The sequence below is a fragment of the Anomaloglossus baeobatrachus genome, chromosome 3 (genome assembly GCF_048569485.1).
Source record: "Anomaloglossus baeobatrachus isolate aAnoBae1 chromosome 3, aAnoBae1.hap1, whole genome shotgun sequence".
Classification (NCBI taxonomy): Eukaryota; Metazoa; Chordata; class Amphibia; order Anura; family Aromobatidae; genus Anomaloglossus; species Anomaloglossus baeobatrachus.
The window spans coordinates 492,371,449-492,390,430 of record NC_134355.1 but is presented as its reverse complement, the minus strand read 5'-3'; the positions used below and the strand labels follow the sequence as shown (position 1 = coordinate 492,390,430).

Sequence of the window (18,982 nt, the reverse complement as noted above, 5' to 3'; positions counted from 1 at the left end):
CTTATAGACAAAATGCTCAATTATTGGAGTCTAGATTTGGAAAAAAATAATCATCCTCGACTTCTACTGAGGAATTACAAACGTAAAATGTAAATCAAAGAATCTGAAATGTTTGACAAGAAATTCAATTGACTTGTCCAATGTTCTAAGAGCTCTTTCAGTATGCACGACTTATTAGAAGATGCCCTGAATCAACTGTTCAAGAAATGTATTTATTCAGAAACCAACAATAATCCTGGGGCTAAATTAGCACATATGAATGAATACATGTAGTGCATTGGCAGCAGACTTAAAACAAATGTGTGATCCGAAAAATATAACTGCAGAAATATAAATATTACAGCCTTTCAGTTTAATCACTGCACCTAACAGCCAAATACTAATTCAGCCCAACAGGTAAGTGAGTGCTCTTATCCTATTACAGTATATCACACGATATTAGATAGCAAAAGCATATAACCAACAGCACCATGCAGCAAAAAGCACACAAATAATTAGAATATAAGGCATGTATAATATCATTCAAGTCACACAGAGTTCAAGTGAGGATTAAGTGACTTGCCGCTATGACTCAATTCTACATTAAATGTGATTAACTCTTTCATTGCATAAGGCAAGACAGCAGCATCCAGTACAATGGCCAATAAGTGCTCAAAGTATGACGTTTTACTATAATCGTAAAAGAAAAGGCATGAACCTAAATCTAAAACATGAACAGGACATCTGGACAGTAGCATACATATATTACAGTTGTTAATATATATAAAAAGTTGTTTAAAAGAACTGAAGTCCTCAGTGGTTGATACCTTTTAATGGCTAACTGAAAAGATGGTAATAATAGCAAGCTATGAAGAAAAAGACATGGATCGCATATCCCAAAAATACAATGATCTAAAGCCGCTAGGCAAAAAATTAAATAGAACATGAGGTTCTTTTGTTACCATTCTGATCAGATTGTATTAAGCCCACTGCCACGTCACGGCAAACCTCTTGAGTGGGTCCCTAACCTGACCTTTTTGTGTGGCACCGTGCACTGACCACCGCCGCAGCGACAAAGCGCCAGCAGGGCGGGCGACCCGGTGCCTCACAGCACCCATGCTGCAAGGCAAAGCCCCCAAGGCTCCAGGCCGCGCCGCCCCACCGACACCACACCACCACAACAGCAGCCAGCACACAGTGAGAGGAGCTGTGCACTCACCTCCCACTGGCTCCCATATGTGAACTGGGAGCAAAAAGAAGGCTGACCCCTCTTGCAGTCTCCTGCTGATTAAAATCACCTGTGCCAAATGAGGAGAGTGCAGATCCAAGCAATATGGTTTGCTTTCAAAAATGGCTTTCTTCTTACCACTCTTCAAATGTCCTGTCAAAGAGATTCCAACACCTGAGCTTCGGATATCTGCAACTGTTCCAGAGTGACCATAGATCTCATGGCTGCTTCTCTAATTAGGACTCTTCTTGCTTGGGATGTCAGTTTAGGTGGACGGAAATGTCTTGGCAGTTTTGGAGCTGTGCCATAGTCCTTCCATATTCAGACAAACTCAACTTTTCAACATTGCAATAGTGAATCTTCAGACCTAGTCCACTTGGCTACATCACATCACATGAATCTGCCGCATTGCTTCAGTGAGCCTCCAGTTCTTATCTGTTCTGCCATTACTGCTCCACTTCTCCAGCGGCCAATAGTTTCTACAGCCTCACCAGTTCTACTGGACTACCTTACTACACCCATGTCCATGCTGTATTCCAAATGCTCTTCTAGATCAAGGGCTTTGAGGACCCAAATCAAAAGGTGACATAACCAGCCGATTACCTTAACTTTTTTTTTCCCTTTCGCCCATGACAGCACTACCTGAGAGATAGGTTCCGCCCACATCAGGACAGGAAACCCACTGATAAAAAGGCAGTACCTCTCCTCCACATCAGTTTTGTTTCCTGTCCTGATGGGACAACCCACGGATTCTCCCAGGTCTGACCCGGTGTGGAAGTTTGGTTTCTTACCAAAAGCCGGCATTCGGGCCTGGATGCACCTCCCCAGGGCTTCGGCTGTCTGCGGTGGTGGGGCGCGGGCCTGGAGTGGGAGCTCGGCTCTGCGTCGCCCCAGGCTATGTGATCCTCACACGGAGCCCGCAAGACGGGCGCCCTGCTGATGGAACGCCGGGGTGAAGAGGAAGTGACGCGGCACCCGGAAGTTAATCACCTGTGCATGTGCAAGGTGTTCCAAGATAGCGGCGCCCAGTGAACGGATTTCGGGCGGGAAATTTGAACCAGGGAGGTATGAGGAGTCACCTTCGCTGCATTCTGGTGAGTATGACTTCTCCCCTATTCAAGATGGAAGACAACACTCCTCCAGAGCAGGATGTGCTGGAACAGCATACAGATTCCCAAGGCAGCGAGGGGAGCGCTCCTCCAGCAGGGCTAGTCCCTCCAGTCTGGCAAGTCGACAAGCCAGGGGATCTGAGAAATCCAAATCTGGAAGTCATAAACTGCCTCCGAAACCGGTACCAGATCCGCCATCTTGGGGGGTGAGTGTCTGCTGCAGCATTTCATTGTTTAAAAGTCTCCCCCTATGTTCCATTCTTTCAGGAGGTACCTCTAAGAGGAATCATAGGAATTGTGGGGTGGAAGGATAGAAGGAAGAGGTCCTCAGGATTATGATTGATCCATCATCCTCTACCAAGCCATAAGGCCCTCAATGACTCCACCATCCCAGTGGGGGGAGGCTCTCCCTCTTCCTTGAGACTGTTTCCTCCAGCCCGTGGATTCTACAGATCATTGCAAAAGGGCTGACATTACAACTGAGGTCACCCCCTCGGGGGTATTTTATTGTAACATCTATATGACAGGGACAGAAAAGAATAGTGATCTCCATCCAAGAGCACTTAGGGTGGATCATAAATCAGAAAAAATCTAGAACACAAACCTCAACAGTGTCGGTCTTTCTTGGGGCTGATCCTGGATTCAGTCACTCAGAAGTCTTTTCTCCTGGAGAAGCAGATACTGAAGTCACAATCCCTGGTCACCTTGGCAATTGAAAGACCAGTCATGACCCTCAGACAGGCTATGTCTCTTGTGGGGACCCTCACATCCTGCATCCCCACGGTTCCTTGGGCTCAGATAGATATGAGATCCCTTCAGATGGAGGTCCTGGTCTGACAGCAACAGTCAGGAGGCTTCTTGGATATGAGAATCCGCTTGGATCCAAAGGTGTTGCTTTCTCTGTCCTGGTGGCAGGACTTAACTCTATTGTCCGCAGGGGTGTCCGGGTGTCCCAACATCACGGATATCATCCCAACAGATGCAGGTCACTTAGACTGGGGCGCTTACCTGAGAACTCACCTGTTACAAGGACTATGGGACGATCATGTGAGGACTCAGTCCTCAAACTTCAGTGAACTAACTGCAATAAAATCAGCCAGGGATCATCCCATTACAATAGATGCAATGCCGATCCCCTGGTCACAGGGTCTTTTATATGCCTTTCCATCCCTGGTTCTTCTTCCGGCGGTGCTCAGGAAGGTTCGGGAAGACAAGGCCCTCATTAGCCTCATAGCTCACTTCTGGCCAAAAAGAGCCTGGTTCTGTTGGCTCCAAAGACTGGCAATATCAGACCCTTGGATACTGCCGGACAGGACAGACCTATTAGTCCAGGGACCAATGTGCCAACCCAAGGCTCCTACCTCCACTTGACAGCATGGCATTTGAAAGGCAGCTGCTCCTAGCACAGGGATTCTCCTGAGAATTTAGTAAAACTCTCCTTAAAAGTAGGAAGCTGGTCGTCACTGGTATTTAGGGAAGGGTCTGGTGAAAAATCCAGCAAGTTTCCTGGGCACAGATCGGGGGTCCCCCTCTCTTCCCGGCCATCCTGGAAATCCTTCAGTAAGGGTTGAATTGAACTTATCCACTAGCACCTTGAAGGTACAAGTTTTGGCCCTAGGAGCCCTCTATAAACATAACCTCAGAGAATAGATGGATTAGCAGGTTCATTAAATCCTGTGCTAGAGCGACTCCTGTCCCTTCTCCTTGCATGCCTCCCTGGGATTAAATCTTGTCCTTGATGCCCTTATAGACACCCTATTGAGCTCCTTTCAGATGTTCCCTCCAAGACCCTGAAGGTGGTACTACTCATTGCTTGCCGTCCGCTAGATGGGTGGGTGACCTACAGGCACTCTCAATTGTCCATCCATATACCCAAATTTTGGTCGATAAGGTGGTATTGCGTACAGATCCCTCATAGCCTAAAGTGGTCAAGCCCTTCACAGGTCCCAGGAATTCATACTGCCTTCCATTGTGACCCTCCTTCCAATGACAAAGTGGACAGGCTCCATAGCTTGGATGTAAGACTTGCCCTTATAACCTAGATAGGACCAGGGAATTGCGAGAATCTCAGGCCCTGTTTTTGTTACAGCCCCCGGACTTTCCCTAGAACGTATCTACAAGCACCTTGGCTAGGTGGGCCCGGGATGCTATGTCGCTGACCTACTCAGCTAAGGGGGTGCCAGTTCCCCTGCAGATTAGGGCCTTTCCACTGGGTCACTTTCTACTACTTGGGATGAGCGGGCAGAGGTGTCTATTGATCATATATGCAGGGCCGCCACTTGGTCCTCTTCCTCTACCTTTTTCTGTCACTATAGACTTGACTTGTCCTCCACGGCCGACCCTTCTTGGTAGACGGGTATTACAGGCGGTGGTCCCTCCCTAAGGTGATCGGTCTCTAGAATCTCTCAGGTAGTGCTGTCATGGGCGAAAGGGAAAAATCTTAATTACTTACCGGTAATGGGATTTTCAGAAGCCCATGACAGCACCCTTAGTTCCCCCCCTATTCACTGGTTATGGGCACCCTTCGGGTAGTGTTAGAGTTAATGGTGTATTCCTTTGGTGGGGGTGTGATTAACATTTTTGTTTGTGTTTTGTTGGTCCTTTCTGGCTCTGTAAACCTACTGATGTGGAGGAGAGGTACCGGCTTTTTATCAGTGGGTTTCCTGTCCTGATGTGGGCGGAACCTATCTCTCAGGTGGTGCTGTCATGGGCTTCTGAAAATCCCATTACCGGTAAGTAATTAAGATTTTTATGAGCACAGACTAAAAAAAAGAAAATATAAAGCCTGGTGCTAAAAGAAGTTCACTCTATGATCACATAAGGTGAGTTCAGGATTGTAACATGTTTTCAGCTGCCAAAGGTTTATACAATCAGAAGACAAAATTTTAACATTACAGTAATGTATTTGTTTTGCTGGTGGAGAATTTAGCATATTTAAATTAGATGGCTGGTGCTGTGGGAATGATAGGCTTCATTTTGTATGACCTTAGACAGGAACTCAACTCATCTAATGCATTCCAATTAGTTTGACAGACAATCTATGTAACGGAAAGGAATAAAATTTGGAAGAGTGGTGTATCTTCAGCCCTGTAACATGAGGTAACCTATCATTAAATGTAAAATTAAAAATGTCTTCGCAACCTACAATTCTCCAACTAGCCATTGCATTAAAATGACATATTCAAAACAAAGAAAAGGCACAAATAATAATAATGGTCTGTGAGTTTCCACTGTTGTCTGTACATTCGAGGGCACTGATGTCAGGAAAGACAAACTGGTGACAGATTGGCCAGCCATCTAATATATTAAACACAAGAAATGCACTAAGCAAATGCTACATTTTATTTCAGTACTAATAGAGACATTTATTTCTGCAGTGTAATAAATGTTGCTTTCCTACAATCGACAAAAAACTTTTAAGGGTTATCCAGGACTATAGAATTTTTACTATGGGCCTAAGAACTTGCAGGCAGTAGTTATGAACTACCTGCCTGTTCTGCCCGGTGGAAATCTCTGCCGGCTCAGAGTGGTCTGAGACATCATGTTGATAGAGCAGCAGTTTCTCTGCTTAGTTCACAGGGCCCTACTGCTGATAGTGATTGACAGCCAGTTCCCCTCTGTCTAACTGCATGGAGGTGGCTGTCAATTCAAATGAGTTGGCTCCGGAATAGAAGAAGAAAGGAGGTGGCACTCACCAAGTAAAAATCTTCGTTTATGCTTTAAAAAGTAGACATCAAAAAGCAGGCAGGGATGTGGGGGGCAGCAGAGTGACGGCGGCTGTTTCGCACTCACGGGCGCTTCGTCAGGTCCAGACTTAGTTGACATTTATGCCTAGTCAACAGAGACACACAGAAGCGGAAGAGCTGCTCTGTTGACATTCAACAGCAGAATCGCAAGGATGAGCGTTACGTGACCACTCTGAGGCGGCGCAGGTGGAACAAGTAGGTAATTAGCAACTACCTGCCTATTGGATATTTAGCCCATAGGAAAAAGAAATAAAATAGATCTGAATTACCCTTTAAAATCATGATGGCTTCTGATGCCTAAGGTATAGCACGCAATGCTTTACCCAAGTCTCTAGGTATAATAGGTGGCAAAAAGAAGGTCTAAGCATGCCATTTGTGAATTACTACTACCATTTAGTTATAATAAATAATGACAAAGTGCCGTGGATGCAGCCACGTGGTACAATCAGCTGGGCACAATGCACAATTTAGATACAGGGCTTGCTTTCTTGCACCATCCAAAAAGCAGTGTGGTTATCCTGTCGCATGAATGCACTAAAGTCCATGTGCCATGTTTAGATGTCAGATGATTTCCAAACTGGAAATCTGCAACAAAATACAATACGTATGAATGGGGTCTTAAGAGGTCAATTCACATGCATCTATTAAAAAATGCATAACATTCATCCAACGCAAGTCAGTTATCTTAATGATTTAACAAATATGGAGTTTTTACAGATTTGCTGAAGCATTGTGTTGAAAATGAATTACACCACAAGAACCAATAGCTTCAGCTTGTAAACCCACTTTAGCAGTAACAGATTAATCATTTTCTATATGACTTTAGCAGTCTCTCTTATCATTCTGGAAGAATTTTGGCCCACTCTTCGTTACAGCATTGTTCATTCAGGTTTGTGGGCATTCATTTATTATGCACAGCTCTTTTCAGTCTCAGCCACAGCATTTCAATTTGGGAATGAAGTCTAGACTTTGGCTGAGCAAGAATTGCTTTTGCTACCAATATGATGTAGGTTTGCTAGGGAGCTTGTGATCATTGTTTTATTGTATGACCAAACTCAACCTTTGGATAGATGGCCTTACTACTGATATTAAAGGGACAGACGTGTCCTTGGATGTATAGGTACATCCAAGGTCGTAAAATGGTTAAAAATAGGCAGGAAAATGTTTTACCTCCAAAAAAGAATCAGCTATGATCTTGTGCTGTAAAGTCTTTATACTCTTTTGCATTCTCCACTGCCCAGGATATATGGTACGAACAGACCATGTCCCTTTACGATCAGACACATCCATTACACAGTACATAGTAGGGACACATACAGTATATAAGATTATATCAGCACAGGAACATTTTTTTAAACACATCTAATTGTGGCACTTATTATTCCAAGATCTATTGCTTCAAATTAAACTTCGTTTGTGGGAAAACCCCGTTAAATCTCCTTTTTGGCCCACCATGCCTGCGAAAAACAAGCTGCCTAATAATTCTGCACACCTAATAAAAGATGCTGATATTCTTAGGCCACATCCTCCATCATTAGCTAAAAATACACATCTCCTGATCTGATTCATCCAATAAGCATTCAAGGTTATACAGTTTGGGATTGGTAAACCTGCATAAAATTGATGAAACAGTAAAAAAAAACTCCCTTGCCTAAGAATTGTGCACACAGCGTGTGATCTTTCTGTGATCTTTTCAGACTCAGGAGTGTAATAAACGTAAGATGTAAAAATGAAATACTTATCACCTTGCTCGCTGCTCCCCTCTCCTGCTGTTCCCTGGTGTCGTATATTGCATCTGTAGACCATGATTTTTGGACACAGGTTGACCCTGCAGCATCCACAGTGAACTTGAGGGCCAGCTCATGGCAGGAAACCAGGCCAAAAGTGAATACCAAGCCAGAGATGCTATGTGATGAGGACCGCACTTTGTTTGCAGTAAAACTGTCATGATCGTCTCCCTGCATGTTGAGACCAATGACAGCCTTTGAACTGGAGCCTCTCATCTGACTTTCTTCATTTAAATGGGTTAATTTCTCTTGGCAATGAAGTGGTCAGTGCCAGTTTTGCTATTGCAGCTTTTCCAAAGTAGTTCCTTGCTGAGTGATCATCTGCACTTACTAAGTAGTGACACCTTTCAGCTTTAAATACTGGTATATCCCAGCATTCCCTGATGAAGATACAAATTCATTTGTGTCCTGGTCGCCTTTGAGGAAGGTTCTGCAAGTCTAGTTCCTGTGGTCAGGCTATATCTATCTGGTTGTTATTTTTCTCTGTTTGTCTTTACTTACCTGGTGTATTGTTAGTTCAGCGATGAGGTGTAGTGAACCCCCACCTGCCCCTCACTAGTCAGGGTTACTACAGTGTCTTCCAAGGGTCCCAGGTTCCTGCTCGGCGACAGTTGCAGAGACTGTATAAAGACTTGTGAGGAGAGGAGGGACAGCTGCAGGTGAGGTTAAGAGGTGCCCACCAACCCCTCTCACTAGTTCCATGACCTCCCGTTCTTTTTTGCTTACCCGGTGCCCCCCTTTTCTTGTGTTTTTTTGTTGTGCTTCAGAAGCACGTAGGTCTAAACGTACAACGCCACGCTTGCTACACCCAGCAACCGTGATAAAAAACCCTTATTCATAAGTGAAATTATGCTTAAAAAAGTAAGAGCCATTGAGCATCTTATGCTATATATTCTAACTTGTATAACAGAGTTCTTAATTACGCTGGAATAAATGGACTTTTTATTATGTGCTCGGTCAAACTGTTGACTTTCTATTATGATGCCAGATATAGAATCATGTGCTATTCAAAGACCAGTTAGCGGACTTCATCTTTATTTTAATTCAGTCAAATTTGTTTGAACAAGATCACAAAATATTTATTTGGGTTTGTTAGTAGTTTACAGACCACAAACTATGTATAGAAGTGTAAAAGTGAACTTTATAATAATTCTATGCACACAAGTATTCAAATGTGAATGCATGTCACAGTAATCTAATGCCAGAGCGAAACGGCCGTCGTCCTGGGGAGCCTGCACATGGCTTCGACGCTGCTTTTTTAATACACAGCCTTTTCATAAAATAAAGCCGAAGTTTTTTATGCGCACTGGAGTGGAGCCGCTCATTTTTCTTTTCTTCAAATGAGAAGTAATCTAATGTCATCAAAGGCAACTATCCTGTAGTGCAGGCGGTAATAACCAGCTCCCCTCATCTGTGTTATATCCATACAACTTCCATACGACAATGATACAAGTAATTTATTCAATAAAAGTTAATACAATTTCCATAGACAACGTGTTGTGCTCGAACCATCAATAATACAATTATTTCACACACCCCTGTTGTCAAGATCTTTTAGATTAATTCATTGATAGTAAAACTTCATTGATAAGATTAATAACCCATATAATGACACACTAATCATTTCAGTCAAGACTAAAGTGATGCCCTTTATAAACTGTCAACTCTATAAGTAACTGGTCTGCCGCTGCTGTTTTATGATCATCCCTGACCCGTAGGCATTCAGTTTATAAGAGAAATCTCCAGGCAGTTGCATTATACAAAGAGATGTAGCTACATGGTCAGTTATACCTGCCTAAGAACATGTGCCCTCTCCATGTACAGATTTATGAAGTGGGAAGAAAATGCGATTTGATTATGCAAAATTTGTTTTATAAATTTACTAGTCACATGATGCATCCATTTCTAAACTTTACCTGCAGAAGTGCAGCAATACAACATGTGGCCTTTAAATAAATGTCCGTCTACGTAAACCATAGATGGGAAAGGCTCACCAAAGAAAGAGCTTGAAAAAAGGCCTGCTGCGGAGGCAGACATGCATGCAAATTATACAACTCAAGGTCATTCTCAAAAAGGAGAACAAGCTATTTGGCTCTTTAAAATAAAACTTCCAAAATTAATAGCCCAACATAGATAGTCCAAAAAAGATGGTAAATCTGGCATTGGCTAAAATAGGGGCTAATTTAATGGGGTGGACTCATTATAACTGATGTTGTGCACCCCAGTGTAATGAAGGAATTGCTGGAATATGTTGCAAGAAATTCATTAGGAGGCTGCTCCTCAGGTAAGTGTTTGTCTTTTGCTATCTACCAGGGCTCTGGTTATTGTAGTCGTGTTTCCCCTGTATTGTTTCCTTGTGTCTTCCTTTAGTATTACTGGTGCTGATTAGCGCTCATACCCACCATCCTTACTTGGGGCCTATTTGCCAGGAGAAGACAGGGCTCCAGGTATCCTGCTCGGCGACAGGTGCAGAACCTGTATAGGGTGGGTGAGGGTAGGGAGAGTGAGCTGCAGGTTGCTCTCAGGTGTCACTGTGCCGCCCCGCGCCAGCAGCTGCCGCTGCACGGGTCCGGGCCTTCAGGGGGAGGTGGCTCGAGGGCCTCCGAACATGGGGGCTTCGCGGGCACGCCGAAAATAAATGGGGACGTAGATGTACGGGCTAGGCCGTAGTGAGTTTGTGACGCCACCCATGGTGTGTGGTGAGGTGGGACACCACCGCTGCTGTTGTGGGGCACCCGGGGGAGATGTTGTGCAGCAAGTTGTTAACCCCTCCGTGGGCAGGGATGGTGGCCCCGGGACCCGGTGACTCAGTGCAGATGGCGGGCGACCCCAGGGGTGTCGGTGTACTCACTTTTAGGAAAATACACAAGTCTCTGGTAAACTAAAGTGGTGGGTGGTGGTGACAGGTGCTGCGGCCGGTTGCGTTCGGGGTCCCCCACCCGGTTGGTGGTCTCTATCTCTGTCCTGCACTGCTTTTAAGTAGAAAATGACTTCCCAGTGTGAAACAAAGGAGACCGCTCCCGGCTGGATGTGGCCTAAGGAGCTGTACCCGCAGACGCTGGCCCGTGGGATCTATGGGCCCTGGCGGTGACCTCTTATCCCGAATCGGTGGGCTGTTGTCTTCTATGAGGGATTTTGGGTGGGACAGAACCTCTAGCCCTGGCCTCAATCGGTTAATTAACCAGTCCGCTTGATTCCGTTTTCTGGCTTCAGGGTCCGAGTAACCCCCTTTGTGCTACGGTTTCCGGGTCAGTTCCCCGTGTCGGTACCGGCGGGCTACAACCCTGTCCCGGTCCACCTCGGTTCCACCGAGCCGTCTTCCAGTCTCCTGCCGATGGAGACCACAGTCTGCCTCCTAGCCAGTGGAACCAGGGCTCCTACCCTGGTACCATTCAACTTGAGCTTCACTACTGGAGCTACCCTTAGCTCCAGCCCACACTCCTCTCCACACTGAACTTCAACTTGACTCAGCCTAATCTGAACTAGACTAACTGTTTTCCCGCCCCGGGCTGTCTAGACCCCTGGGTGGGCGTGTTCCAACCGCCTGGTGACGCTCACTGGTGTGCCTATCGTTCCCTAAGAGGGGTGACTAGAGTTTTATGGTTGGCTGTGTGTTACCTGGTGAGGGAAGGTGTAGTGCAGGGGCCTACCTGTGACTTATAAACAAAAAAAGGGGGGGATTTTTCCAGCTCACCTGTTCTCCAACTCCTTTGTAATCCTCTAAAGTGCACGAGCCTGCCGGTCAGTCTTTATTGATATTTATTTATTGATATTATATGATGGAAATACATCACACAGAGGTATAATCTGCATACCGGTGAAACGTAAAGTTTCACCTGTATGCAGATTATACCTCTGTGTGATGTATTTTCAGGAATGATTATTTTAAGGAAATATCAATAAAGACAATTTTTTTTTTATATTTTATTGGATTTGTGCTGAGCCGACTCTTTCATCAATTTTTCGACTACCTGGTTTTGGCCAGGGTGTCACATCACCACTTCCTTCTTTCAGATTCACTTACTGGGCTGCTTAGTGTAGTTTTGATAAAATTACTGTTTATTCAGCAGTAAATTATCATTAGAGAACTACTTGGCGTGCTGACAGGTAGTCCAGCATATTATGAGCGCTGTATAAATGCTAGAACTGCAGCAGAGAAAACATTGATTTTATCAAAATGACAGTAAACAGTTCAGTAAGTGGCACATCACTGGAATCAGGGCCTCTGTCGCTACTTTATGGTGATCTTGGCATGCTGCCTCCTCTGACTGACACCTCAGTGTCAATGTACAATCTCTATTGAGAGCCTGGTGTGGGAGGGGACAGCTCACTGGGCTCAGCTGTATAACTAAAGCTAAAAATTCTGATTACATCTGAATTGCAGCAGCCAGTAATCTAAGTGATACACTGTTGGATTCAAAATCTCCATGTCTACATCATGTTGCTCGCAGATGATACATATAACCAATAGAGCACAAGAGTATATTATACCAATTCTATCAATTTCATTAAATAGATATTAAAACATACAAAAATAAAAACAATTTATAGTCAAATATTTAACAGACAATCATATATGCGGGGTGGCTCTCCACCGTACTACATCAAGTATATATATGAATGCCTTGAATGAATATTCTAAGAATCAATAGTCAGAAGGGAAACCTATCTCCATGTGCTGATATTCAATATAACGATTACCCCTATATGCCAACAGACAAATCCTTAGTATCCACACCTCAGATAATACATATCAATACTTGAGCAAAGGTCACCATCCCTTTGATCATTTCATTAATGTTCAACATTTATTTGGAAATATATAGCACCATGAAGTGAAACAAATAAAAAAATATTCTTTAATAGATATATTGATCTATATATAATGTATTAATACATATAAATAAATATATCTATTAAAGAATATTTTTTGCGAGGTTTCCCTTCTGACTATTGATTCTTAGAATATTCATTCAAGGCATTCATACATATACTTGATGTAGTGGGGTGGAGAGCCACCCAGCATATCTGATTGTCTGTTAAATATTTGACTATAAATTGTTTTTATTTTTGTATGGTTATAATATCTATTTAATAAAATTGATAGAATTAGTATAATATACTCTTGTGTTCTATTGGTCATATATCGTATGTCGAGTTGAAGTACCTGTAAGAATTTTCATATACTGACTGTTCTTAGATGAGGTAGCAAAAACCTGGTGACAGATTCCCTTTACGTTTCTTGTTTCCTAAAGGGGTCTTTTAGAACCAACACCAATGTTTGATTGTTTGGGGTCCACCTGCAGGGATTTCTCAGACACTCTCATAAACTTTGAATAAATTAGTAGCTCACACCTCAACAGCTACTCAAGTTAAAGGGAACCTATCACCAGATTTGGTGACTATAAGCTGTGGCCACCACTGGGCTTTTATATACAGCATTCTAACATGCTGTATATGCGAGCCAAGGTTGCTGTGTAGAACGTAAAAATGACTTTATAATATTTACCTAAACGGTCGGTACAGTGTAGATGGGTCAGATGGGTGGCTCCGTTCTCCGGGTGTGGCGCCTCATCTTTCGGCCATCTTAGTCCTCCTTCTTCTGAAGCCTGTGTGCATGACGCGTCTTACGTCATACACACTCGCCGGTCCCGCGCAGGCGCACTACAATAGTTTGATCTGCCCTGTGCAGGACCTCAATGCCGGCGCCTGTGCATGACGTAGGATGCGTCATGCAACCCGGCTTCAGAAGAATGAGGACAAAGATGGCTGAAAGAGGAGGCGCTGCACACGGAGAACAGAGCCACCCATCTGACCCGTCTGCACCTTACCGACTATTTAGGTAAGTATTATAAAGTCATTTTTTCTTTCTATACAGCGGCCTGGGCTCTTATACAGTGTGTCCACCCATGTCCTGTGCACCGCCATTAACTTGAGAACGGCGGCAGCTATAGGCATAGAAGTGGTGTCTAGGTATAGTAAAGTAGCCATGCACTAAGCAAAGAAACCACCTATAGCGCCACCTGGTGGAAAAGCATTTCTATATGCCCTACAACTTTGCAATTCCCTTGTTTTCTCTATCTCGTTCCATCTTCGAGATAAAAATACTAACTCCGTTGTTTTCCACCAGGTGGCACTATAGGTGGTTTCATTGCATAGTGCATGGATACTTTACTATACCTAGACACCACTTCTATGCCTATAGCTGCCGTCGTTCTCAAGTTAATGGCGATGGACAGGATATGGGAGGACACACTGTATATAGCAAGTTAGTATGCTGTATATAAGAGCCCAGTGGTGGTCGTCGCAGCTTATAGTCACCAAATCTGGTAACAGGTTCCCTTTAAATAAGGTACTTGGATTCCTTTATTCTTGGGATCAGTGGAGGTGTCTGTGATCGGACTATTGGTAATCAGACACTTATCCTTTACTCAGTGGATAGGTTATAAATGTTGAATCTGGGAAACCCCTTCTATGTGCTGTGCGGTAAACTTAATCTGATATTTAAGAAATATGTTAAATCTGCTAGTAAGCTGTACTGTACTGAATGATAGATCTCATGTATTTTATCTTTGTAGTATGCAACGTAAGACCATCCACTTCAAAAGATCAGTTTAAAAAAAAAGTGTTCTTATTTTCAATATCCACATAATGCAGGAATTCATCAAAAAAGGCATGAGCCCAACCACAAACAAGCTAGAATAAAAATGTTAAATATTCAGCTCAAAATCAAATATACCAACCGTCGGCTTTTCATTTCCTTGTTTTCGGTCTCTCTCACCACAAAACTTCTACATTCATCCAGTTTCTCTTCAGGATCCTACAGAAAGAAATGATGTCGTTATATTATAGTATAAAACTATAGTGATTTCATAACACTTTGCAAACAGAAGGAGGATGCTCTTCTGTGGAGACTCTAAAATTACATTTTATGGACTCCGGTAGCACCTAGCAATAGGTTTAATCCCTTTAAAAATAAGCTAAAATTCAAAATAAAAAAAAAATCCTGACATAAAAAGGAAGCCTAAAAATCTATTCAATATTATTATGTAATGTCAACAGAAAATAAACATAACTGTCTATATACATAAACAACAATTAACAGTAAATAAGAGAAAGTAAGGGGTACTTTGCACACTACGACATCGCAGCTGCGATGTCGGTGGGGTCAAATCGAAAGTGACGCACATCCGGCGTCGTTGTCGACATCGGAGTATGTGAATCGTTTTTACTACGATTAACGAGCGCAAAAGTGTCGAAATTGTATGATCGGTGTAGTGTCGGGCATTTCCATAATGTCGCTGCAGCGACAGGTACAATGTTGTTCCTCGTTCCCCTGCGGCAGCACACATCGCTGTGAATGAAGCTGCAGGAGCGAGGAACATCTCCTACCTGCTTCCCGGCTGCAATGCGGAAGGAAAGAGGTGGGCGGGATGTTTACGTCCCGCTCATCTCCGCCCCTCTGCTTCTATTTGCCGCCTGCCGTGTGACGTCGCTGTAACGCCGCACGACCCGCCCCCTTAAGAAGGAGGCGGTTCGCCGGCCAGGACGACGTCAAAGGGCAGGTAAGTGCATGTGAAGCTGCTGTAGTGATGATGTTCGCTAGGGCAGCTATCACAAGCTATCGCATGTGCGACGGGGGAAGGGACTATCGCGCTCGGCATTGCTACAATCGGCTTGCAATGTCGTATTGTGCAAAGTACCCCTAAGTGACCTTCTGATATACCTGAGTTCTGACACAATAGTTTGCCCCAACGTTCCATACAATAATTTTGAGATTTTTAAAATGCAAAAAATTAATGGACACACCAAATTTTGTATTGGTATTGATCAAGTCATAGGACATGGTCCTTCAGCCACACAGTAATTTGTGGCCACTGCATGGAAGCCCTGAAAACTATCTCTTACCTGATGGCATCCCGGTATTCTCTTTTGATTAGCGGGCTTGGGGCAATGTCATTGTTGTGGCATGACGCACATATGAGGTTGCACTAGGCCAGCAAATCAACAGAAGACCTGCAAATGCCATCACATAAGACTCAATCACATATAAACTGATGTTCAATATCAGTCAGTACACAGATGCTATCATTTAATGAGATTCTGATTAACTCCATATAAATTTATTTGTTCTAGTAAGATTTTACTGACATTTTCTTGCATTTCTTAGTTGCATTTGTGAGGTCCGTAAAAAGTTTACAACACAGCAAAGGGATCTCACAGAGGTTGTTGTAAGTCAGGAGAAAGGTACACATTTCCAAGGAATTAGATATACAATGGAACACTGTGAAGAAGGTCATCAGGAAATGCCTTAAATCTGGCAAAATAACCCATAACTGGCCTTTTCTCAAAAATTTATGAAAACAATAAAAAAAAATTGATCTGGGAAGCTGCCAAGAGGCCTACAGTAACATTAAAGGAGCTGCAAGAATTTCTGGCAAGTAATGGCTATGACAATAATCTCCAAAATTAACTAACTTTGTTATTTATTATGATGATCATTGAAACTCACCTGTGGCAAGTAACAAGTGTGGGCGATATGAAAAGCCCCGCAAAAAAAGCACAGCAGACGTTGTTTGGGTGGCACCACACTCCTAAAAGTGGTATTTACTACTCTTTATACCATGCACTTTATAATCCCAATTGTTGTATATTTTAGCTACCAGTTTCTGTTCAATTTGTTATTGTATACTTTACTCATAGGTAGTTTTAATTACAATATATACTATATTATTAGTATTAACTACTATAGTAATTATTGTAGTGTGGTGCCAGCTCAAACTATCCGTCAACATTTGAATTAAATGAACCGTTATGGCATGAGACTCAGTAGTACCTTACTGCTAACATAGAGACATAAAAAAGCTAGACTTCAGTTTGACAAAATGTCCGAGAGTAAGCCAAAATACTTCTGGGAAAGTGTCTTGTAGACAGATGAGAATAAGATAGAGCTTTATGGTAAAGGACATCATTCTAGTATTTACCGAAAATGGAATAAGGCCTATAAAGAAAGGAACACAGTACCTACAGTCAAATATGATGGAGGTTCAAAGATGTTTTGGGGTGGTTTTGTTGCCTCTGGTACTGAGTGCCTTGACTATGAGCAAGGTATCATGAAATCTGAAGATTAGGAAAAGATTTTGGTTTGCAATGTAGTGCCCAGTGTCAGAAAGCTGGGTTTGCGTCCAAGGTCATGTGTCTTCCAGCAGGACAATGAACCCCAAACATACTTAAAGGAGCAACCAGAAATGGATGGAAACACAAGCGCTAAAGGGTTCTGAAGTGGACAGCAATGAGTGGATCTAAATCTCATTATACATTAGTGGAAAGATCTTAAAATTGCTGTTGGGAAAAGCTACCATTCAAATATGAGAGACCTGGAGCAGTTGGAAAAAGAAGTGGTCCAAAATTCCAGTTGAGAGGTGTAAGAAGCCTGTTGATGGTTATACGAAGCGAGTGATTGCAGTCATTTATTCCAAAAGGGTATGCAACCAAATATTAGTTGAGGGTGCCAACAATTTTGTTCAGCCCATTTTTGGAGTTTCACATGAAATTACGTCCATTTTTCCTTTTTTTTCTCTGTTTTGTTTAGTTGTTTGGTTGTTCCAATACACACAAAGGAAATGTACATGTGTATAACAAAACGTGTAATTGCAATAATTTTCTAGGAAAATACTTCATTTTCCGGAACAATTTAAAGGGTGTCAAACCTTTCAGTTATGACTGTATGCTTGGTATGTCTAACAGTGTGGCAAGAAGGAATCCTTTTCTTACAAAGGAAATTATACAACCTGGCTATATTTGGCCAAGACCTACATGAAGTCTGCCAGAAGCATGTAAAAAATAAATTTCGGTCTGCTGTGCAACATCTAAGTGCATCTTATAAGTGTTCTGCAATGAATTAGTATGATGCTCTTGGTCCTCTATCATCACCGCTCTTGATTCATCATCTAATCATCCTGTCTATTATGTCTACTCTTTTTTGAATGCCTGAACTACTAACCAGATTTTGCCTCTGCTGCTTGTATCCATGTGGTGGTATGCATCTGACCACTCCGCGACCCCCTCTTCACTTTTTATGATCCTCTGCCTATGGTATCCTGTGTTTGGGCCAGCTTTGATTCAGGAATCATGAAGATTTCAGGCTCCTCTTCTCTGCTTCACACCTGAATGCACTTGTAAGCACATACAGTGCCTACAAGTAGTATTCAACCCCCTGCAGATTTAGCAGGTTTACACATTCGGAATTAACTTGGCATTGTGACATTTGGACTGTAGATCAGCCTGGAAGTGTGAAATGCACTGCAGCAAAAAAGAATGTTATTTCTTTTTTTATTTTTTTTTTAAATTGTGAAAAGTTTATTCAGAGGTTCATTTATTATTCAACCCCTCAATCCACCAGAATTCTGTTTGGTTCCCCTAAAGTATTAAGAAGTATTTCAGGCACAAAGAACAATGAGCTTCACATGTTTGGATTAATTATCTCTTTTTCCAGCCTTTTCTGACTAATTAAGACCCTCCCCAAACTTGTGAACAGCACTCATACTTGGTCAACATGGAAAAGACAAAGGAGCATTCCAAGGCCATCAGAGACAAGATCGTGGAGGGTCACAAGGCTGGCAAGGGGTACAAAACCCTTTCCAAGGAGTTGGGCCTACCTGTCTCCACTGTTGGGAGCATCATCCGGAAGTGGAAGGCTTATGGAACTACTGTTAGCCTTCCACGGCCTGGACAGCCTTTGACAGTTTCCACCCGTGCCGAGGCCAGGCTTGTCCGAAGAGTCAAGGCTAACCCAAGGACAACAAGGAAGGAGCTCCGGGAAGATCTCATGGCAGTGGGGACATTGGTTTCAGTCAATACCATAAGTAACGTACTCCACCGCAATGGTCTCCGTTCCAGACGAGCCCGTAAGGTACCTTTACTTTCAAAGCGTCATGTCAAGGCTCGTCTACAGTTTGCTCATGATCACTTGGAGGACTCTGAGACAGACTGGTTCAAGGTTCTCTGGTCTGATGAGACCAATATCGAGATCTTTGGTGCCAACAACACACGTGACATTTGGAGACTGGATGGCACTGCATACGACCCCAAGAATACCATCCCTACAGTCAAGCATGGTGGTGGCAGAATCAT

At 43.2% G+C, this 18,982-nt stretch overlaps 1 protein-coding gene across 6 annotated transcripts in view; it reads right to left on the bottom strand.

Annotated features, from left to right (window-relative positions):
- ZBBX (zinc finger B-box domain containing) overlaps nucleotides 1–18,982 on the bottom strand; it is a 341,437-nt gene that overhangs the window by 111,403 nt on the left and 211,052 nt on the right. For all 6 annotated transcript variants that reach the window (XM_075338565.1, XM_075338563.1, XM_075338568.1 and 3 more), the window contains one exon: nucleotides 14,593–14,669. In XM_075338565.1, the coding sequence (XP_075194680.1) occupies nucleotides 14,593–14,669 (77 nt within the window). The remainder of the gene's footprint in view (nucleotides 1–14,592; nucleotides 14,670–18,982) is intronic.